General features: G+C 43.8%; 1 protein-coding gene across 2 annotated transcripts; it reads left to right on the top strand.

Moving 5' to 3' along the window:
• The first annotated feature begins 1,457 nt into the window (after positions 1-1,457).
• SLC19A2 (solute carrier family 19 member 2) lies at positions 1,458-19,448 on the top strand. Of its 2 annotated transcripts, none has more exons than XM_083611627.1 (6): positions 1,458-1,820; positions 5,133-5,717; positions 11,081-11,303; positions 12,374-12,566; positions 15,845-15,986; positions 16,606-19,448. In XM_083611627.1, exons 1-6 carry the CDS (start codon positions 1,620-1,622, stop codon positions 16,729-16,731), a joined length of 1,470 nt encoding a protein of 489 aa, XP_083467753.1. In that variant the 5' UTR covers positions 1,458-1,619; the 3' UTR covers positions 16,732-19,448. The 2 variants fall into 2 exon arrangements, with proteins under 2 accessions (XP_083467753.1, XP_083467754.1); XM_083611628.1 differs by having other exon boundaries at positions 1,478-1,820; positions 5,133-5,603.
• The last annotated feature ends 921 nt before the right edge of the window (positions 19,449-20,369 follow it).

The following is a 20,369-nucleotide window of genomic DNA, read 5'->3' as shown; positions in this document are numbered from 1 at the left end:
GAGCACAGATGTTGGATCTAGTGGGATCTGAACTTGGGTCTATATACTTTCACACATTACCGACTACTAACTTACACAAGCGTTTCCCATGCCAGCTTCTAGCATTTTCCATATCAAGAAGTTTGCCTTGGTTTCTAGTGAATAATCAACATTGGATCATACACAGCAACCTTTCCACCAATGTTCCAGCACCATCTTTCATTCAGATGGTTCAAAACTGACTCCGGATATTATTGACGGTGACTTTTGACCAACTGGATCCGAGAGTCAAATATGCAGCCTAAGGAAAGACACTTGCAGAATCTGCAAAATCCCATGGCCCGAGATGCTCTCTCAGGAACCATAGGATTCCACCCTTATAAATGGCCGTAGCCATGATTTTTGTTGGGGGGAGGAGAAAGGCCTTTTGTTGGGGAGGGGGAGAACCCCAGTTAGCTATGTATTTCTATTGATTTGCATTGATTTATGGGGGGGGCAGCTGCCCCTCCCTGCCCACCCTTGACTATGCCCATTCCCTTATATAAATGACTTGTGATCCGCCCTGTGATTCTCGGATGAAGAGAGGTATTGTGATAATAACGTTTAAAAATTGAAAAATCACTTAGAAGCATCATTTTTGTTGTTTAGTTGTGTCCGACTCTTCGTGACCCCATGGACTAGAGCACGCCAGGCACTCCTGTCTTCCCCTGCCTCCTGCAGTTTGGTCAAACTCATGCTGGTAGCTTCGAGAACACTGTCCAACCATCTCGTCCTGTCGTCTCCTTCTGCCCTCAATCTTTCCCAACATCAGGGTCTTTTCCAGGGAGTCTTCTCTTCTCATGAGGTGGCCAAAGTATTGGAGCCACAGCTTCACGATCTGTCCTTCCACTGAGCACTCAGCGCTAGTTTCCTTAAGAATGGATGCGTTTGATCTTCTTGCAGTCCATGGGACTCTCAAGAGTCTCCTCCAGCACCATAATTCAAAAGCATCAATTCTTCGGCGATCAGCCTTCTTTATGGTCCAGCTCTCACTTCCATACATCACTACTGGGAAAACCATATCTATGCCTGTTGTCTTTGTCCATGGAGTTTTCATGGCAGGGATACTGCAGTGGCTTGCCGGTTCCTGCTGCAGGTGGATCACGTTTGGTCAAAACTCTCCACTATGACCTGTCCACCTTGGGTGGCCCTGCAAGGCATAGCTCATAGCTTCTCTGAGTTATTCAAGCCCCTTCGGCATATGTTTATTAAAAAATAAAACAGAGAGCCCAGTGTATCTATGTGTGTGTGTGGTGTGGGGACACCCGCAAGCCACACCTATCAGGTTGCAGCAAAGGTGCAGTTCTTTAAATCCCAATTCAACGACCGCCTCCTGAGCCCCCCCGCATTGCACTTCTTTACAACGCTCCGCGGGGGCGAACGGAGATTTCCGTCCCCCGCTCCCACCACCACAAAAAAACCGAACCGACACCGGAAGTTGCGGGGCGTGCCTCCCGCGCGCGCTACTGCGCAGGGCCAAGGTGCCTTTGGCGCTCGGCCGCGTGGGCAGCGGCGCAGATTTGTACGAGTCAAGCGAGCGGGGCGCTTCAGAGAGAGAGAGAGGAACGTACGCGGAGGCGCCCCATCGCGGGGCTCGTCGGATGGAAGCGCAGGGTGTCCTGGACGGGCTCCGGTCCCGCGTGCTGTTGCCTCGCCGCGCGGGGCGGGCTCCGCGCGCCTTCGGCTGGGCTTTGCCCACGGCGGTGCTGTGCGGCTACGGCTTCTTCGCTAGCTTGCGGCCGTCGGAACCTTTCCTCACGCCTTACCTGTTGGGGCCGGACAAGAACCTCACCGAGTCTCAGGTATTCCGGGGGCGGCGGCGGCGGCATTTTTAGTCCGTAGCATTTCGAAGAGGAGATTCGTCCGGGGGGGGGGGTCTCCTCGGAAGTAAGCCCGACCGAGCTCTGTAGAGCTTTACTCCCTTCAGTGCTAGTAGCCTGGGGCTTTGTGTTTCCGCCTCAGCCGTCGGTCCTGCTAAGGAGAGAGGGCTCTTGAACATGTGCAGAGGACCCTTCCCTAGCGCCGAATTATTGCGGGTATGGGTTCCAGGTAGGCTGAAGCCGCCCCCCGACCCCCCTTGGTTTGGAAAGCTAAAGTTTCCGGGGACTCGGTATGGATGAATGGCTGGCTGCTGGAGCTATAGGGGAAGTCAGAATTACGGGTAGATTCATAAGCGCGTGATCCCCTTGGTGGAAGCGGGAGGGAAAGCGGATGTCGCGGCGGGAAAGTTTGGCACTGTCCTGAGCAGCAGCAGGTGGATCTGCTGACTTCGACTTGCCAAACGGTTACTAAAAGTACGGGGACTTTTCTTGCGTCATTAGCCTGCGATGGGGTCCTGCTGTCAGTGGTATACTGCATAGTATGCAGAGGTTGACAGATCAGGGTGGGTTTGCTTACTTATATTTTTACTGGAATCTTGTGCAAAAGGCATGCACTTAGAATTAAAGAATCCTGAGCCCACACATTTATTTTGAGTGCCGGAAATAAATATAGCTCATAATCCTTATTTAAGAAAAGTCCTTTCCTCATGTGAACACCTCTGCTTCCTTAATTTCAGAAGTAGAGTATAATGGGAGTATACAGTATAATCCTTTGTTAGACGACTTGGAATCATAGAATTGTAGAGTCAGAAGGGAGCACCAAGAATCATCTAGTTCGATTCCCTGCAATGTAGGAATATTTTGCACAAAGTGGGGCTCAGGCTCACGACCCTGAGGTTAAGAGTCTCACGCGCTACCAACTCAGCTATCCCAGACTTGGATTCAAAAATCATTGTTGATCTACTGCAGAATCCTATAGAGCCATATGCTTCAAACTTTTCAGACCCAGAACCCACTTTTAACCCAAACATGTATTTGGAGACCCATTTCATAATTTTTAACCATATTGGTAGAACATGAAACTCTTAATCTCAGAGTCATGGGTTCAAGCCCTACCTTGGGCAAAAGATTCCTGCTTTGCAGGTGGTTGGAATAGATGACCCTTGTGGTCCCTTTCATCTATACAATTATATGATTCTATGATTTGCATGGTGGTAGTGCAAATGAGTGATATAATTCCTCTATCTCCTGCCCATCCCTCACCTAGTTCAAACTTGCATCTACTGTAACTGTTATTTGGAATTGCCGTCATTCACTCAGTTATTATGGAGACTTCAGTTGCTGCCTGTTGCATTTTAGTGTTTTCTCATTCAAGCCTTGGCCTGCAGCAGTTCTTCCAAGCTGCAGCCCTAGGCCATCTTGCATGGATTAAGCATTATTGACCCTTGGTTGAGGGCTTGGGGAGCTTACCTTTGTTGCCCATCATCATCAGCACAAGCTGGTTGACTCAAAGTTGTTGAGAGAATCTGCAGTCGGTGTGCTGCTGGCCTTCAACCTCATCTAAACCTGTGGTCGCTTTTGGCACCTGGTCCCTGCTTCAGTTTTTCAAGGGATGTATTGTCTGCGTTTTGGAGAGAGTGCACATGCTTGACCTTCATTTTCTTAAAAATAAGTAAATTCATTTCTGTTTTTTTGCAGAAGGAAAGCTAATAAAAACAAAGGTAAACAGGACAGGAAATAATGCCATTTGAATTTAGGAAACTAGTCATTAAAGGGCTGAACACCTTTAGTAGGGAGAAAATCCGTCCAGGAAACAATTAAAGGACCAATTTCAGTAATGCGCCATAATGAACAGGTAGACCTTTGCTGGTTGAAGACTGCATCATTAACATACTCTCCAAGGAGTAATCCCATTGATCTGAATAGGACTTATTTATGAGAAACCATACTTTTAAAATTTTGCCCTTGGAGACAGGTATTGCAAGGTTGTAATGCGTAGGACACCTGTCACTTGGATACTTTCTAAGTAGAAATCATGAAACAAGTTCCATAGTTCTCCTACCTCTATCAGTTTTTTAACTGGGTTTTTTTTTTACCTTTTATGAATAATGACAATGAAATAATGCAGACTGTCTCAACCTTTAGCAATCTGTAAGTCCTTGCAAATGATTTTATCCTGACTCTTGCAGATGACAGCAAAATTGGCTGAAGATTTTGTGATAAGGTTCTGAAATATCCAGTCTTACAAGTTTTTATCTACTTAGCTCACTGCTCCTTTTTATACATCTTGATCTTTCTTGCAACAAATCTTTTGTGACTGTTGTTTCGATTAGCTGTGTGTGACTCCATATTTTCAATTCTGTTCTCCCAGGTTTGTGTGCTTGTTCTCCATAGTGAAGATTAAAAAACAACAACACATAACTTTTTCGTGCAAATGAGCTTGTAAACATTACAGGGTCATCTTCTATTGCCTTTTCCAACTAACCCCACGTGCACTCTGTTTCAGTATGTATTTGGTACATTTCAAGCTGGAAATATCAGCCTGTACTACTACTGCAGTGTCCAAGCCTGAGATTAATAAAGTGTCATGCCAGCCAACCCTAGTAAGGCACTGCTTCTGAAACTTTGATTTTGCACCACTCTTCTTAACCTATTTTACCTTCTCTTCTCCCTCCCCCACTCTAGCCAGCACAAGTTTATTTTTCTGCAGTGAACACATAAAAATAATTCCTTGCAGCTGTGTGTAAAGGTCAGTGGGGTGGAGCCTGAATACAGGGATGGGGAACCTCTGACTCTCTAGCTGAACTGCAACTCCTATCAGCCATGAATATTGCCCATGCAGCCCGGGACTAGTGGGAGTTGGAGTCCAACAAGAAGTTCTGGAAGGCCACAGGTTGCCCATCCTTTCCTTAACAGAGCAGGATATCTCTGACTCAATCCTAAAACCATGAATAGGGAAACATGAGGGAAAAATAGCTGTTCTTCCTGAGGTTGTTTCTTCTACAATCACACTGGGGTGATGGAGTGATGTTGCAGTGTGGACCAGCAAGCATACTCTTCTCATTCTCCATTTCCCCTCTCTAAGAAATGGCTACCAAATGCCATCAGATGCTCCATGCTTTCTAAGGGACTCTGACTGTATGATAGCCTCTCTAGAGAGAATTTGCTTGGCAACTACCCCTTGCACAGTTTGATGTTACGCAAAAGCTTGGATTTGAAAGAGCTGTAAATTATACCTGTTAGAATATGAATTTTCTGTTAACAAATGTTCATATCTTTTTCTTCTTCATTTAGGTCTTCAATGAAATTTATCCAGTATGGACTTACTCCTATTTGGTGCTGCTCTTTCCTGTCTTCCTGGCAACAGACTATCTCCGCTACAAGCCTGTCATCCTTCTACAAGGGCTAAGCCTTATAGTGACATGGTTTATGCTGCTTTATGCAGAAGGACTGCTGGCTATTCAGTTCCTGGAGTTCTTCTATGGACTGGTGACTGCCACAGAAATTGCCTATTATTCCTACATCTATAGCGTTGTGGACCTAACGTTGTATCAAAAAGTCACAAGCTACTGTCGGAGTGCTACACTTGTGGGTTTTACAGTGGGCTCTGTTTCTGGACAAATCCTGGTGTCTGTATTTGACTGGCCTCTGTTCAATTTGAATGTGATCTCTCTCACTGCCGTGTCCGTTGCCTTTGCCATGGCCTGGTTTCTGCCCATGCCACAGAAAAGCCTTTTCTTTCACCATCGCCAGTCAAGCACCCAGGTCAGTAAGGAAACGAAGGTGGTAGATCCTGCCTTAAAGAGGGTTCCTGGGTGGGAAGATGTTGAATCGGAGATCCCTTTAAATAGAGATGATGAGCATCCAGCAGTGCAACAGGTAAGCAATAATTCTGTTTTCCAGGGGAATGGAAGGTGCAGCTCTCTCATTGCACAGAACATCTCTGTTGGGTTAATTGACCATTACATTGTCTGTTGCTTGTGGCATGTCAGGGCAGTTCATTGGGTTTTCAGGTGTCTGATCACTTTAAATTCTTGGGATGTGATCTTCAGCATGCCTCTGGCAGTGGAGTCCTTGCCTCCTGGAACATGTACAAGTTCAGGCAAATCAGATATGCCAGTTTTATTAACTTCCAATTTATTATTCTTGTTTATGAGATGCCTCGTTAAATGAATTTTCTAGGTATTCAAAGGGAGAAAAATATAGTATTACAATAAAAACCTATAATTGTGTAACACAAGCCAGCATAAAAGCCAAATACAAAAATCAAGCACAATCAAATACTGTACAGAGTGCAGAAACTGGAACCATCAAATGCTTATGCTAAAACCACTAACCATTCCATAGGAACTTAAAAACAAGATCTTAAAAGGCCTGAGAGAAGAAAGCAGATTCTTTTGGGGAATCTGTTGTTGCTGGGGAGGGCAGGCGGTAGCTCCAAGAACAGGTATTCTTGTGTGTTTCTGAAGGTGGGCTACAACCCATCTTAAGAATACGATACTTTTAAACTCTAGACATTCTTTGCAAGTACAGATGCTACCACAAGCTTCTTAGGAGAGCCTATGGAGAAGTTTTGGCCAATTGTCAGGGTAAACTAGGTCCAGAGATAAGAACCAATGAAATGAAGACTGGGTCAGAAAAAGTGAGACACTTGTGTGGAGATGCTTCTAAAGGAGTTTGCAGGACGTAGTGAAGCCTGAATGAGCACTTCAGCAGAAAGCAAACTTCTGCAATTGTGCAAACAAATCTAGAAATTACTTTTTAAAAATCCTGTCCCTTGGCCAGAAAGGGTTCTGTGTTTTTGTTCTTGTTTTGTTTGCTAGGCTACAATTGGTAATTAAAGCTCTTAGCATTCCATGGAATTAAAGTTTCCCAGTCAAGCTCTGCTTCCCTAGCAGAGGATTAGCATGAAGCTGAGGGAACCTGTATGGATAGATGGCAGCACTTTCTTCAGTTCTATGTAAATTAGCACAACAGTGTATTCTGGTATAGGCTAATACTGTTCCTCCTCCTCTCCTATTCTCTCATTCCTTCATCTCTCCCCACCCATGCCTTCTACCGACATTTTGCAACTCAGGTGTTTTCGTATTGTATTCTAGTATTCTATACATTGAAAGTTGAATGTATTGTCAGTGCTGTGTCCACCAGCCTACTCAGTGCACTGATGTTGAGGTGAGAGTTCTGAATGGAGAAAAAGTCCATTCTAAAAAGAGATTCTTTAGTTATAAAGGTAAAGATAAAGGTACCCCTGCCCGTTCGGGCCAGTCTTGCCAGACTCTAGGGTTGTGCGCTCATCTCACTCTATAGGCAGACACTTCCGGGTCACGTGGCCAGCGTGACAAGCTGCATCTGGCGAGCCAGCGCAGCACACGGAACGCCGTTTACCTTCCCGCTGGTAAGCGGTCCCTATTTATCTACTTGCACCCGGAGGTGCTTTCGAACTGCTAGGTTGGCAGGCGCTGGGACCGAACGACGGGAGCGCACCCCGCTGCTAGGATTCGAACTGCCGACCATGCGATCGGCAAGTCCTAGGTGCTGAGGTTTTACCCACAGCGCCACCCGCGTCCCTTTAGTTATAGGGAATGGCAAAAAAGCCCCTTATCTGCATACTGTGTACACAAGCAAACTGCAAATACAACTTGGTCTTGGCCTAAGCACATATAATCTTAAACATCCTGGTGGAACCCTACAGATTATAGATTCCAGGCAGCAGGCTCTGAGAGAGGGGAGAGAATACACATGCAGATCTTGCAGCAGTCTGCTAGGGTATTGGCGGTCTGCATTTTTCCCCCGTCTTTGAGTATAGACCTCTATAGTTGCTCCTCTTTATCCTGTGCTGAGGAGGGAACTTGTGTTTCCTTAGTTCATGAAAACTGAAGGCAGTATGTTTTCTTTGGCACCACTGTGCAGCACAGCATGATTTTGGAGCATTTGGAGGGCATCAGCATTTGGAGGGTGTCAGGTTGGTGAATAGGTGTTGATGTTGGCCAGTTTTTGCAGAATTTGTACACTTGCTCCAGCATATGTTTTGTGTCCCACTTAAGGAATCGGAAACTAGACTGCCATTAATAGGCTTTTTACTCTCTAAAAACAGCTTGAATGCTCTTAAAAATGCAAGTTCTAAAACTTTAGTAAAACACTGGATCTGAATTTAGGTGTGGGGCAGTATTGGAATTTCCCCCCTTTTCCGGTAAACCTGCTCCAAGCTGCCCATGAGTTTTACTGTTGGGAAAGTTATCCTTTCTCTTTTGTTCACAAATCACATTTTGTTCACCTTGAAAAGTTACATTCACTCAGACCCAATGTGGGATAAATTACTACAGCAGCAGCATACCACTTGCAACTCATGCTGTGAGTCTTACTGTGCAGTCACGCTGCTTCGGGACTTACCGTACTTTGTTAGCCATTTCATCAGTAGAAGGTGGAGGAAATATTATTGTTTATTAAATTTGTAAACCACCCTTCATCCGAAGATCACAGGGCAGTTCACAACATTAAAATACAAAATGATACATAACAAAATAAAAAACAAACCAATAACTCCCTCCCACAAACACATTTAAAAAGCCATAGAATGTAAATAAACATTGCTTTGTCCCTGTGGGGAAAAAGAGTTAGCTAGAGTATCTAGCAGCAGTGTACAGCCATTCTCTCCATTGATTTTAAGCGTGTTAAGCTTGCTTGGCTCCCATCATGAGAAACATAATTCCCTTGTACCATTGGATGTGCCCTAGCTTGTTTCTTCAGTAATAAGCAGATGTGGTTAGGCATTCTTTGATTGTGGCTTTAAACCAGATGTGGCCTAACCTGTATTACTCCTGTTGTTGGAGTAATAGTTGTTGGACAGAGATGATGGGAAGTATAGTTCAATAACGTCCGGTGGGTTACAGGTTCCCTAAGGGATTGGGCTACTAGCTGTCCGCTGTCGGACTAAAGATGGCGGGTTCTGAGTCCTCTCTACAATCTCTTTTTTATGATTATGTGACATATCCATTGCCTGTGTATTTTTGGCACATTTTGCCGAGTATTTCAAAATAATAATAATAATAATAATAATAATAATAATAATAATAATAATAATACCTTTATCATCATTGTACAACCTGTGTACAGTGAAATTAAACGAGCCTCCCTCCCTCTCCAACACTCTCTTGAGTAATCATGGCAGCTGTTTCTTAATAAGTTACAGCCCTACCTCAGTTGGATGTATGTTGAAAAAGTATGTGGTTTTAAATATTAGGGCTGAGCGGAGTGCTTGCTTGTTTCAATTGTGGGAGGGAAAGTCGCTCATCTTATTTGTTGCCTGTTTAGTCTCTGAAAAGCTGCTTCTCCAATGCTTTAAAAAAATTGCTCTGGGAATATACTGGGTGATACTAAACTAAGTTTTACTCAGAGTAATGAACATGACTAAGTTAGGTCAGTGAATATAAATAGGTGTACTCTGAGTAAAACCTGGTTGAAAACGACCCACTGATTTTAGTTAATCAGGCATATTAACTAGCACGGCCAATTGACAGCAAGGAGTAGTGCTTTCTAGGCTACCATTGTCTTCGCTCTGTATGCACAAGGTGAAATATTATGCTGCCGCCTGCAATGGAGGGGGGCAGACTCCGTGAGGGCTACTCAAGAAGCCCTTGTGGCGTCTCCCACAGTGTGTGTGTGTGAATGAATCCTTTCTGGGTCCTCCTCCTCCTGTCATCTGATGCGGCTTTGCATTGACTTCTCCATTCGAAAGAAGCTGGTGCAAAGCCCTGCCCCGTCTCTGGGCTGGTGTGTGTGTACGTATGTGTGGAGGGGGGAATCTCCCTTCCACACATGGCAGCCAAGCTGGGTGGTGGAACACCTCCTCTCTCACCGACTCAGCAGCAGGGGAGGCATTTCACAGAACTTTGCTGCCGGTCCCTCTCTGCCCCTAGAGGCTGGGGAGACCAGTGGCAAAGCTGGGTAGTGGAAAGGGTGTGTTGCCTCTTGGGGGCAGCTTCCTCACCCCACCTCATTGGCTGGCTGGCTGTGCTTGTACCCTCCCCCTTAATTGCTTGAAGGGTATCTGTGCAGTTTTTGCTGGAGGTGAAGGCTTATCATCCTGCACCTTTTAGTTCGGCTGTAATAATTCCCCATAGCTGAATATACAAAGAGTATTATAATTCTTATCTTGATCGTAGTCATAGCAATCCCGTGGGGACTGTGGCTGTTTTTATTTATCAGAAAGGAACTAAGGCAGAGAGCAAATGCGTCACCTACTACAGCACCTTGGTCATGGGCAGTTGGGATCAAGCATATAAATATTCGTCTCCCTTGTTAAAAACAACTGGCATGCTATGAACCTTTGGCTGTTTGACCTCAGGCATAGTGTAAATGTTTACCCGCACAGAGTATAGGCAAGGATTCCATGTGTTACAGCCGATTGCAGGGTGTTTGGGAGTCGCGGTGTGCAGGGCTGAGCAAGCGTTGCAAGCCCTGGGCCTTGGAAGTTCTGGGCACAGGGTTTGCCAAGTGGTTTTTGTAGAATTCTCCATGTGTCCAACCATTGCTGCCCCATTATTTAAATGACCCACTTTCTACTACATGTTGAATGTTGAGTATATGGGCTATGGCTAGCAGGAACTAGCGCTGTCCATCTTCACCCCAGAATTGCATATTTCTTCGACCAATTCTCCACCCGAAGCCACTATCCTGCCATCCCATTGTTTTGTCCATACATGGCATAGACTCTTTTCTAAGCAGGAATATTATATTTGTTTAATACTGTAGGTAGCAACGTATTAACAGTTGAAGATTCTGGGTGGCCAGTTCGTATGATGTCTCTGTGCACCACACAACCTTTTTACCTCTCTACCCAGATTCCATCATGCAGTTTTTTTCCTAGCACAAACAGGCTATTTTTGTACAATTATTCAAAGATCAAAAAAGAATTGTGGTGGCATGTATAATCAGGCAGGGCCCAATCCAGGATGAGAAAAGGACCATAGAATCATAGAATTGTAGAGTTGGAAGGGATCCCTAGGGTCATCTAGTCCAACCCCACGAATGTATCTGAACTATTGGTCTTCAGTTTCACTGTTATGGATTCATCTTTTTATTGGAAAGATAGCCAGGGGCTCTCTGGTGGTGCTTCTTCTTGAATAGGAGACAGTTTTATATCTTTAGCCCTATTTAGATCTGTATTCTTCCTATTGTGCTGTTGTACATGCAAGTAACTGACAGAAAGATTAGCTGAATTTGTGTGTTTTAAATCTATGCAGGAGGAGAGAGTGGACATTGTGAAAGTAATCAAAGAGCTCTGGCAGGACTTCCTTCGGTGCTACTCGTCCCGGCCTCTGTTGTGCTGGTCTGTTTGGTGGGCGCTCTCAACATGTGGTTACTTCCAAGTCATAAACTATGCTCAAGGTCTATGGGAAAAAGTGCTTCCTTCTCAGACCTCTCAGATCTATAACGGTGGTGTAGAGGCTGTTTCCACACTGTTGGGTAAGTTCCCCCTGTAACTATTTTTTTTTAAGAGGTAAGAGCCATGCTATGGGACTATGTTAAGCACTGGATATAAAGGACTAAACATACCTTACCTACAGGGTATGTGTGTTGTGCAGCTGCCAAAACTGGGGCTTTCCTCTTTCGAGCAAGAGACCCTTTCCCGTAAACGGCACTCCCTTAAATTACTGTTGAGTGAGTTTCATACGATGTGTGCATGTGATGACTCACTTGCTTTTGCTAGCACTTTAGTGTTTTGAAATTCTGTCTGGAGATGATCGTGTTTACAGCAACCTCCTGTGGAGCTATACCCAAGCAAATTATGCCCAGGTTTGGTACATTAATATGACCAATGCAAGACCAGTTGGAGCAATAGGCTGACACTTACACAGGCTTTTGTGCACAACCACAATTGAGTAATGATTGTAACTGCTAGTACTGGGCAACATTTCTACATTAACCTCCCACCTGTTTTCTCTCACCCTTCAAAATTCTCAAGCCTGCTTGCACCATATAACTGTAGAAGCCCTGAAATGGGGATGGTTAAACTTTTTTGGGCTGAGGGCCACAATGACCTATGACAAGGGAGTCACATATCAAAGTGGGTGGGGCCAATTTTACTTCTACAGTGGTACCTTGGGTTACATACGCTTCAGGTTACAGACTCCGCTAACCCAGAAATAGTGCTTCAGGTTAAGAACTTTGCTTCAGGATGAGAACAGAAATTGTGCTCCGGCGGCGCGGCAGCAGCAAGAGGCCCCATTAGCTAAAGTGGTGCTTCAGGTTAAGAACAGTTTCAGGTTAAGAATGGACCTCTGGAACGAATTAAGTACTTAACCCGAGGTACCACTGTATTTAGAAGACAATTTTGGGTATGTGTGTGTTTGGCGGGGGGATGTCTCCCCCCAATTTATTACTATATATATGTAAAATCACATATTTCAGGGTGTGTCTTTTGGGTGACCACAAAAACTGGGGGGGGGGGGTGAGTGGTGGATGTGGGCCACAGATTAGGCAACTCTGTCCTAAAGGCTAGCTAAATACAAATTAATTTGTTTTTGCACTTACAGGAGCTGTGGCTGTGTTTGTTGTGGGCCACATAAAAACATCTTGGGCTACCTGGGGCGAGATAGCCTTGGCCATGTTTTCCCTCTGCATTGCTGCTGCCGTGTATATCATGGACAGTGTTCATAACATCTGGGTCTGTTATGCTTCGTACATAGTATTCCGAATTGTTTATATGCTGCTCATCACAATTGCAACGTAAGTAGATCTTTGCAAACTGACAGTTTATAATTAATAATCCGTGTTTCAGTAAACTCAGCACAGAGCTGTATTGCATTGTAAGTATTGAATTGATGTTCTGCATTTAAGAATGTCAGACAAGCAATGGCAATCAACGTGCATCTAGATTCTTGAATTTTAGAATGCAGTGCCTTGTTCAATTATGTCTGCTGGAGCACAAGTCAATCAGGTCAATTCAGTCTGAAATCAGAAAATTGTAATATAAGCAAAGAACAGCGGGTACTTTTATTCAATCTGTGCTGTTTACATTCTGTGGCCTAATTTAAACATGAGCTCTGTTGGTGGAACATGAGACTCTTAATCTCAGGGCCATGGGTTGGGCAAAAGATTCCTGCATTGTAGGGGGTTGGATTAGATGATGCTCGCGGTCCCTTTCAACTCTTTTGATTCTATGGTTATGTAAGAAAAAGTGCCTGACATTTTGTTTTGAATTGAGTTACTAATGTTGCACGTAGCAGATGAGGGTTCTGTTTTCAATGTAAAGTTGGGTTTGCATACCTGGTGTCACTTTGAAACTAGGCCTGGGGTTTCCAGCCTGTCTTATGCAACCATTTGTCTTTTTATTTTTCTGGCAGTGCACATCTAATTGCTGTCATGCCAAATGACTGCGACTTTGGGCATGCAGCCAGTAAGACACTGGCAACCAGAAATGTCAGAATTAAAAATAGATTCTCCATATTATGATATCCTCATGTGTTGGGTTTCTTCCAAGCTTATTTGTTTGGATAAAGGTGAAAGTTAGGAAGAGCAATAAGTGCTTTGTAAGCAGTGTTTTCACATGCATCAGCTATGTTGTGGGTTTGCATAATTCATTTTGCAGTGTAATGCAATAGTTCAGGAAAGCACACAAACTAAGACAGATTGTCCTAGTTACTGCAAGTACAGTAGCTGAATACTGAGCAATGGGCAGTAGTTATAGACAGTACATAAGTAAGAGTAGCAAGGACACAGGTATCAACAGCTTTCATCTTTTAATTGTCATGGAAAGGAAACTGCATTATCAAGAGACTCCCATGTGGGAACAAAGAAAACTGTCTTCTACTGAGCTGGATCAGCTATCTTGGTAATTTCAACACAAGTTCTTGCTGGATTCCAATTCCAGTCAGTTCCAACCAGCATGGCCAATGGTCTGGGATTACGAGAGTTGTAAACCAGCAACTTCTGAAGGGCCACAGACTCCCCACCAGTGATACTGGCACCAGCTTTGCAGGGTTTCAGACAGAACTTTCCCAGCCCTTCCAGGAGGGATTGAAACTGGGATTTTTGCATGGGAAACATGTGTTCTACCATTGAGCTACAGTCCTTCCCAACTGATGTTCATTATTGTTTTGGAACAGTGCTTTTTGATTACAAAACTGGAGTTGGGTGGGAGTTATTGCATCCAAAAGCTTAAAACCACATCTGGCTGACCACCCATTTCTCCCAAAGCCTTCAGAGAAGGCTGTTGTACAACTTGCCCTGAAAAACTGTGCCAGTGAGCAAATGCAGATAAGAACACCCTGATTTTCGGTATATATTAATCCTATGTGTGCTTTCAGAAAAGTAAGCCCCATTAATGAGTTACTTCATAATAAATGTGCATCAGATTGGGCTGATCTGATGCTTTGCAGCTTCAACCTAGTTTTGCTTGGCCCTCTACCAGCTGCACTGGGAAGCAGCGATTCTTAGCTGGCAAAAATGACTGACTGATTTCCCACCCATTGAGTCTTCTCAGTTGTAGTCAGAATTAACTAGTCACCTCTCCATTGTGCATCTTGGCTCCTCCCTTCTGCCCACTGTTTACAAATCCTATGCAATTTATCAGTCATTTTATCATTAGAGCTCCTGGCAGTTAATATTTCAGCACCTCGTCTATCCTCCTGAGCACTGAATTAGGTCATAGTTCCCATTTTACAAATGGGCATGTCAGCCTTCATTTCCTCCACTGAACAAGCTGGGATAGTACAACCAGCTCAACTGCTTTGATTTTCCCTTTGATATACTCAGCTGGGAAATGACATCAATGTGTGTGTGTTTTGGTTTGTGGGTTGAAGCAATAAGATCACTGCATATGCAAATATTTAAGGGCCAAGTTACACATGATGGTGGCACTTCATTGTGTTATTAAATCTGGAGCTGCCACCAATCATGTAGAGCAGGGGTGGGGAACCTTAGGCTCAAGGACCAAATGTGATTTTCCCATTCTCTCTGTTTGACTCTTGGGACTCTCCCCAGGCCAGGCCCATTCCCATAGGCCACACTTTCTTTAAGTAATTTTACCTGACTTTAATGTGTCCTTGGATTGTGGTAGTGCCTCGTGCTTACCTGGAACTACGATGGAGAGATGTGTGAGAACTTCTTGACTTTTGTATGGCTGGAATGCATCCTGCAGTTAGTAGAATTGTACATCCAGGTTATCTGAAATCTCAGTTATCTGAACACAAAGAACTATACCCAAACCTTGCTACATGAACAGCTGATTCAGATAGCTGAACAGCTTGAGTTTGCCCACTTCCTTACCTGTTTGTGCAGGGAAGGAAGAGGTTTGGACAAATCAGGAGCAAGAGAGATTTCCTGGGAATGCATTGTGTTCAGAAAACAGGACTTGCATGTATCCATTGATTGGCTCTTTTTGCATGTGCACACTCCTCCCCTTTATGTGGTCTCCAAAAGGTTTCTGACAAGGAATGCAGCCTTAGGACTGAAAAAAAGCTTTCCCTCCCGATGTAGAGAGGCAAAATATCCAGTTTTTTAAAAGCAAAAGAGATGCACGGGGTAAGAGTATAACTTCTTCCCTGCGTGTAGGTTACTTTTCCATAGGCAAGTATCTTGCCATGCATCTTCTTCTCCATGGGGGCTTTGATGACAAGAGTCACCCCAGCTGAGATTAAAAGTTACTGGGATGAAAGCAAGCCATGGGATGGAGGATGAGCTTGTTTCCTTGGTCCCATATATATAACTCATTTGCTTTTAAAATATCTGATTGGGATATTTCCATGGGCAGGTGCATCTAGTCCCAGGGTAACTAGCTTGGTGCCCTCCAAAAATTGGACCCCAGCCAGCATAGCCACTGATGAAGGATGGTAAGAGTTGCTGGCTGGGATCCAATGTCTGGAGGGCAGCACACTGGCTGCCCTGATCCTGTATGATCCCAACTCTTTTGATTATTAACTTGTGCGGATCTCTTCTGTTTGCCTGAAAAGAGGCTTTTGTTTTCAGTACTCATGCTCTCTATTTCTTCTTCTTTTTCTGTGAAGTTTCCAGATTGCAACAAATCTAAGTGTAGAGCGCTATGCTCTTGTTTTTGGCGTCAATACATTCATTGCCCTGGCACTGCAGACTCTGCTCACATTGATTGTTGTTGATGCAAAAGGGCTTGGCCTGGACATATTCACACAGGTAAGGCCCATTTTGGCTGGGTGGGGAAAAAGAGGGTATACAGCCTTCCTAGTAAAAGCCTTTTGTCTGCCTCAGGGCGTGAGAGGTCATTCTGGTTGCAACAATTTTTCATTGTGGGGTGGATAGTGCCTTGTCCTATGCTTGCTGAGGGGAGGAGGTTTCCTTCATACACCCCATTTTCTAATACATGTTGGGAATGCTTATCTGTCTTAATGAGTTGCCGGGAGATAAAACCATTGCACATGTTTTGCTTGAAATGGAAGCTTCTCTCAGGCTTGGCTTCAAGACTGCTTCCTATTTAGATATACCTAATAAATGCATTGACAAAAATGGGTGGTGAGTGTAAAATCGAGCACAAAATGTGATTCTTACTCATTATAATAAAATGATGGCTCAGACAGCCTGCCATCTTAGTGCCTGAGACATAAAATCCAAATAGTGACTGCCAACCTCCCATTGTGCTGAAGATAGCACTATTTATTGGCTGTTTACTGCCCTATGATGTGCAACATTAGCTTACCAGCCGTCTTACCCTTCCTAATGGTAGGACTGGCCCTGATTTAGGTTAACGAACTTTGCTTCTCAGTTCACCACTCTCTTCTCTTTTTGTTCCCTGCAGTTCATGATCTATGCCGGCTACTTTGCTGCCATAGCAGTAGTGTTCTTTATCAGTGGGACATGCAGTATTATCAGGAAATCCTGGAAGAAGGAGAGGAGAAATGAAGCAACAACAGATGGTGCTTAAAATGAAGAATATGGACTTGTTAAGCCCCTGTGTTAGGGAAGGGGGATCTATTTAAATATGTTGGTTCCTATTTATTAATGTATCCAAATGCTGTTAATTCAAGACTGTTACCTAAATTGTTGTGATACATGTTTGTACTATATTAGTAGCATAAATTAGGAACAGATTTATTTACTTATATCTTACGTAAGTAAGAATTTTATATGCAACACGTTGGTCTTGGATAATGCCTTTTAGGTAAAAACTGCATAACTAGAGATGGTCAGAAGCATCCTTGAGGTTTACTGATTGCTTCCTGAAACAGGCAAGCCCATAAATCAGCCATTGAAGTGAAGGTGTTGTTGAAACTAGCCCAGTTCATGCTGTTACAGGGGTCTTGGTAGGCTGGGTTTTGCAGGTATAGAAGAAATATTAAGGCAGTGAGGTATATCAAAAGTAGTCTTAAGTCAAGTTGGACATAGCAGAAGAAGAACTCCCAAGGCTGGTAGATGCAAACTCATGAATATTGAATAGATTTATCATATACATGTGCAAACACATATCACAATGTAGTAGGTCATGTCTTGTCTGCCTTTTGATATTTCTAAAGGCTCAGCTTCCTTTGATTACCCTTGCACAGCAAGGTTAAATAGATGGATTATCCTGCTGACCTTGTGACAGTTATACATCTTCATTCATAAATAATATAGGGAGCACGTGATGAAAATTTGGCTTGGTTTGGCATCCTTAAAACCTCAGTTACCCCTCAATTCCCTGTAAGCTTTCTTCAACTTCACAGTAGATTTTCATGACATCTGGGAGAATGAACTCTCACAACAGTAATGTTATTTTGCTTAACTCATTCAAATAATTGAAACTTCCTTGATTAGCATTTTCCTCTATTGCTAATATGTTTTCCAGTGGTGACCAAATGCGTTTGACTGGATGAAATCTCATCCTCAAGAATTTAGAATCTCTGATTCTATTCTTCCATTGTAGGATGGATATGGAATGGGATTACACTGCAAGAGTGTTTACATGGTTTGTGTTTGTAAACACTATGGGGAACAGGGATGCTGCTAAATTACATGTTCTATTTCCTCTTCCCTTCCATGTCCACTTACTTTGGCCACAGTTACTTCCTGTGGCTTGCAAAATAATTGCAAATGAGAGGGTTGAATGAATTAGTAACAAGGAGCATTTGCCTCAGGATTGCAGAGTTGTTTCCTGGCAAGCTGCTAAGGATGTTAGACCAGCCCAAATAATGAAGCTGTTGTCAGTGGTACATACTTTAACATGAAAAGCACTTCTATGTAACTTAAAAGCCACAAGTAGGTTTTACACCTGAAGACTGCACATTTTCTTTAGCTGTGTATACAGACTTTGGGGGGGCACTGCTAGTTGTGTTTCCTAATTCATGTAAATCAAGCAGACATGTGGTGTGGTTGTTGTATGTTCAAGATAGAAGTGCTCTGCAAGTAGGAAAACCAGTGTGTAAAGTATAAGTCCTGTCCATTGTAAGTATCCAGTACTTGTTCATCTAGTGCTCTCTTTGTCACATTAAAATCCAAATGAGGAAAATGGAAAGAAAGGATGGATATTACTCCTGAATTTACAGTACTGAGCCTGGCTATCATATGAGATTTAGCTTTTATATAATATGTGAAGCATACCATTTCCCCTAATGTTCAGAGAGCTTTAACTTGGACTTTAATTTTAAATATGTTTTTCATTGGAGGCAATGGATTGAAGGTTCAAGAACTAACTCATCAAAAAAAGCCAAATATATTTGCAGTTGCTTTTGTGGTGAGATCCAACTGCAGGTCTGGCTTCTAAACCAATTTCTAGGTACAAACTGACAGGACTAATATTTCTTAGTAACAAGGCCATCCATCCATCCATCCTAAGGTAATTGTAACAGTTTACTCAAGTTGATGAGGAAATAGCCATGTGAATCCTAGATTCCTTTAAACACACACTTGAAAACATTGTTAACAGGAACAGGTGAGAATCCGCACCCATTCAGAAGCTTGAGAGAGGTGTTGGGTAACCAAAAGAGGAAGCTGGACCTATAATCAAGCAGCAAATTCTTATTGCCTCTGGACCAAGATGTGACATTCATTTCATGAATGTAATTTACATGCATTAATATATATATATAAATAAGCACTGAGGTTAGGCCTGAGCAGCTTTGGGACTGGGGGTCTGTGAAGAGGAGTTTTAACTCTTCCTCCTATTGCTGGGTTCCTAATAAAAATTACTTTTATTTGCATTTCAAGGGAAACCTCCCTTGGTGTCAAGGGGAACTTCTGTGGTATGCAAACAGCATCTTCTGAGAGGTGTTTTTTGTTGTGACACTTACAGGGAGAGAGTTAAACTCTAGGCTTCCCTTCAGCTGCTACTTGCACTGCAAATGTGAATGTTAAAGCGCACAACTCTAGATTAGCCTTCTGTGTTCCTCCTGGGAGGAACTGAAATAACTAGAAGACCTCATCTCTGGATAAATCCTGTTAATATAATGTAGATGACCAAGATGTCTTCCTTGCCTAAGAGTTGCCTTGTAGTAATTTGCATAACTGGTTATGCAGCACTAATCCAGTCTGATGAATGTAAGCTTGGAGATGGCTCCAGGTTCTCTTGCATTGTTGTAATGGTATTGGAATAGGAAAACACTACTCTAGCCAAGTGGCAAACCTATTTTTTAAATCAAATAAAATTATTTTATGATATTCTTTAAAGTTTGCTTGTTATTAATAGTGCAATGTTATAATTACATTAAATGATCTTAACAACAGTTCTTACAATTTCATGAGAAAATCCAGCTCCCAAATTTTGCTAGCAGAATAAATCAAACACACTTCTCTATAGCTTAAGAAAATATATGTAGCTACATTACAGTGGTTTTCAACCAGTGTGCTGTGGCAACCTGGGGTGCCTTGAATGATAGGTTGCTGTGGGCAACACTAGCCTCTGTCCCTCTTTCCTTCTCTCCCTCCTCTGATGCCTCCAAAGGCTTGCACAGCTGTTCGTTGTGGCAGCTCTGACTACAAGCTCCCCAGGCGAATGGTGCCTCGGTGCCTCGAGCTGGAAATCGAATGCTGCAAACCCGGAAGTAAGTGTTCTGATATGTGAACTTTTTTCAGAATCCGAACTGTTCCGTTTTGAGTGTTACACTTCCTTTTTCAGTGCCATACTTCCGTTTTGAGTGTCCCTGCTCCTGCTTCCACGGGAGTAGGAGCTAGATCGGGCTGCTCAGCTGGGGAGGTGCAGGCTCCCTCACACTTGCCATTGAGGGGTCCGCGGCTGGGGGCTCCTTTAAACTTCTCCCTTGAGGAGAGCATCAGAGCCCCTGCACCACCGGAAGGCAGCCAGGTGTAATAGTTGCTGGGGTGGCGAAGGTGGAGGCAGCCCGGCAGCTGCATCTGAGAGCCCCTAAACTGCCACTGAGGCAGCTGTTGGGCTGTCTCCATGTTGCCACGAGATGCTCCTTCAAACGTACGTTGAGATGAACGCAGCTACGCACTCCTCAGTGGAAAAGTGTGACGGAGCCTGCACCTCTCCAGCTGAGCAGCCCCATCCAGCTCCTACTTCCATGAAAGCGGGGGGGGGGGGGGAGATCTCTCTGTTAGGAAACGGAGGCTTCGTGCTCCCCAGCTGTC

The sequence above is a fragment of the Podarcis filfolensis genome, assembly GCF_964270895.1.
Source record: "Podarcis filfolensis genome assembly, chromosome: 4".
Lineage (NCBI taxonomy): Eukaryota > Metazoa > Chordata > Lepidosauria > Squamata > Lacertidae > Podarcis > Podarcis filfolensis.
Note: the sequence above shows the minus strand (reverse complement) of the source record. Positions and strands in the feature narration are given on the sequence as shown.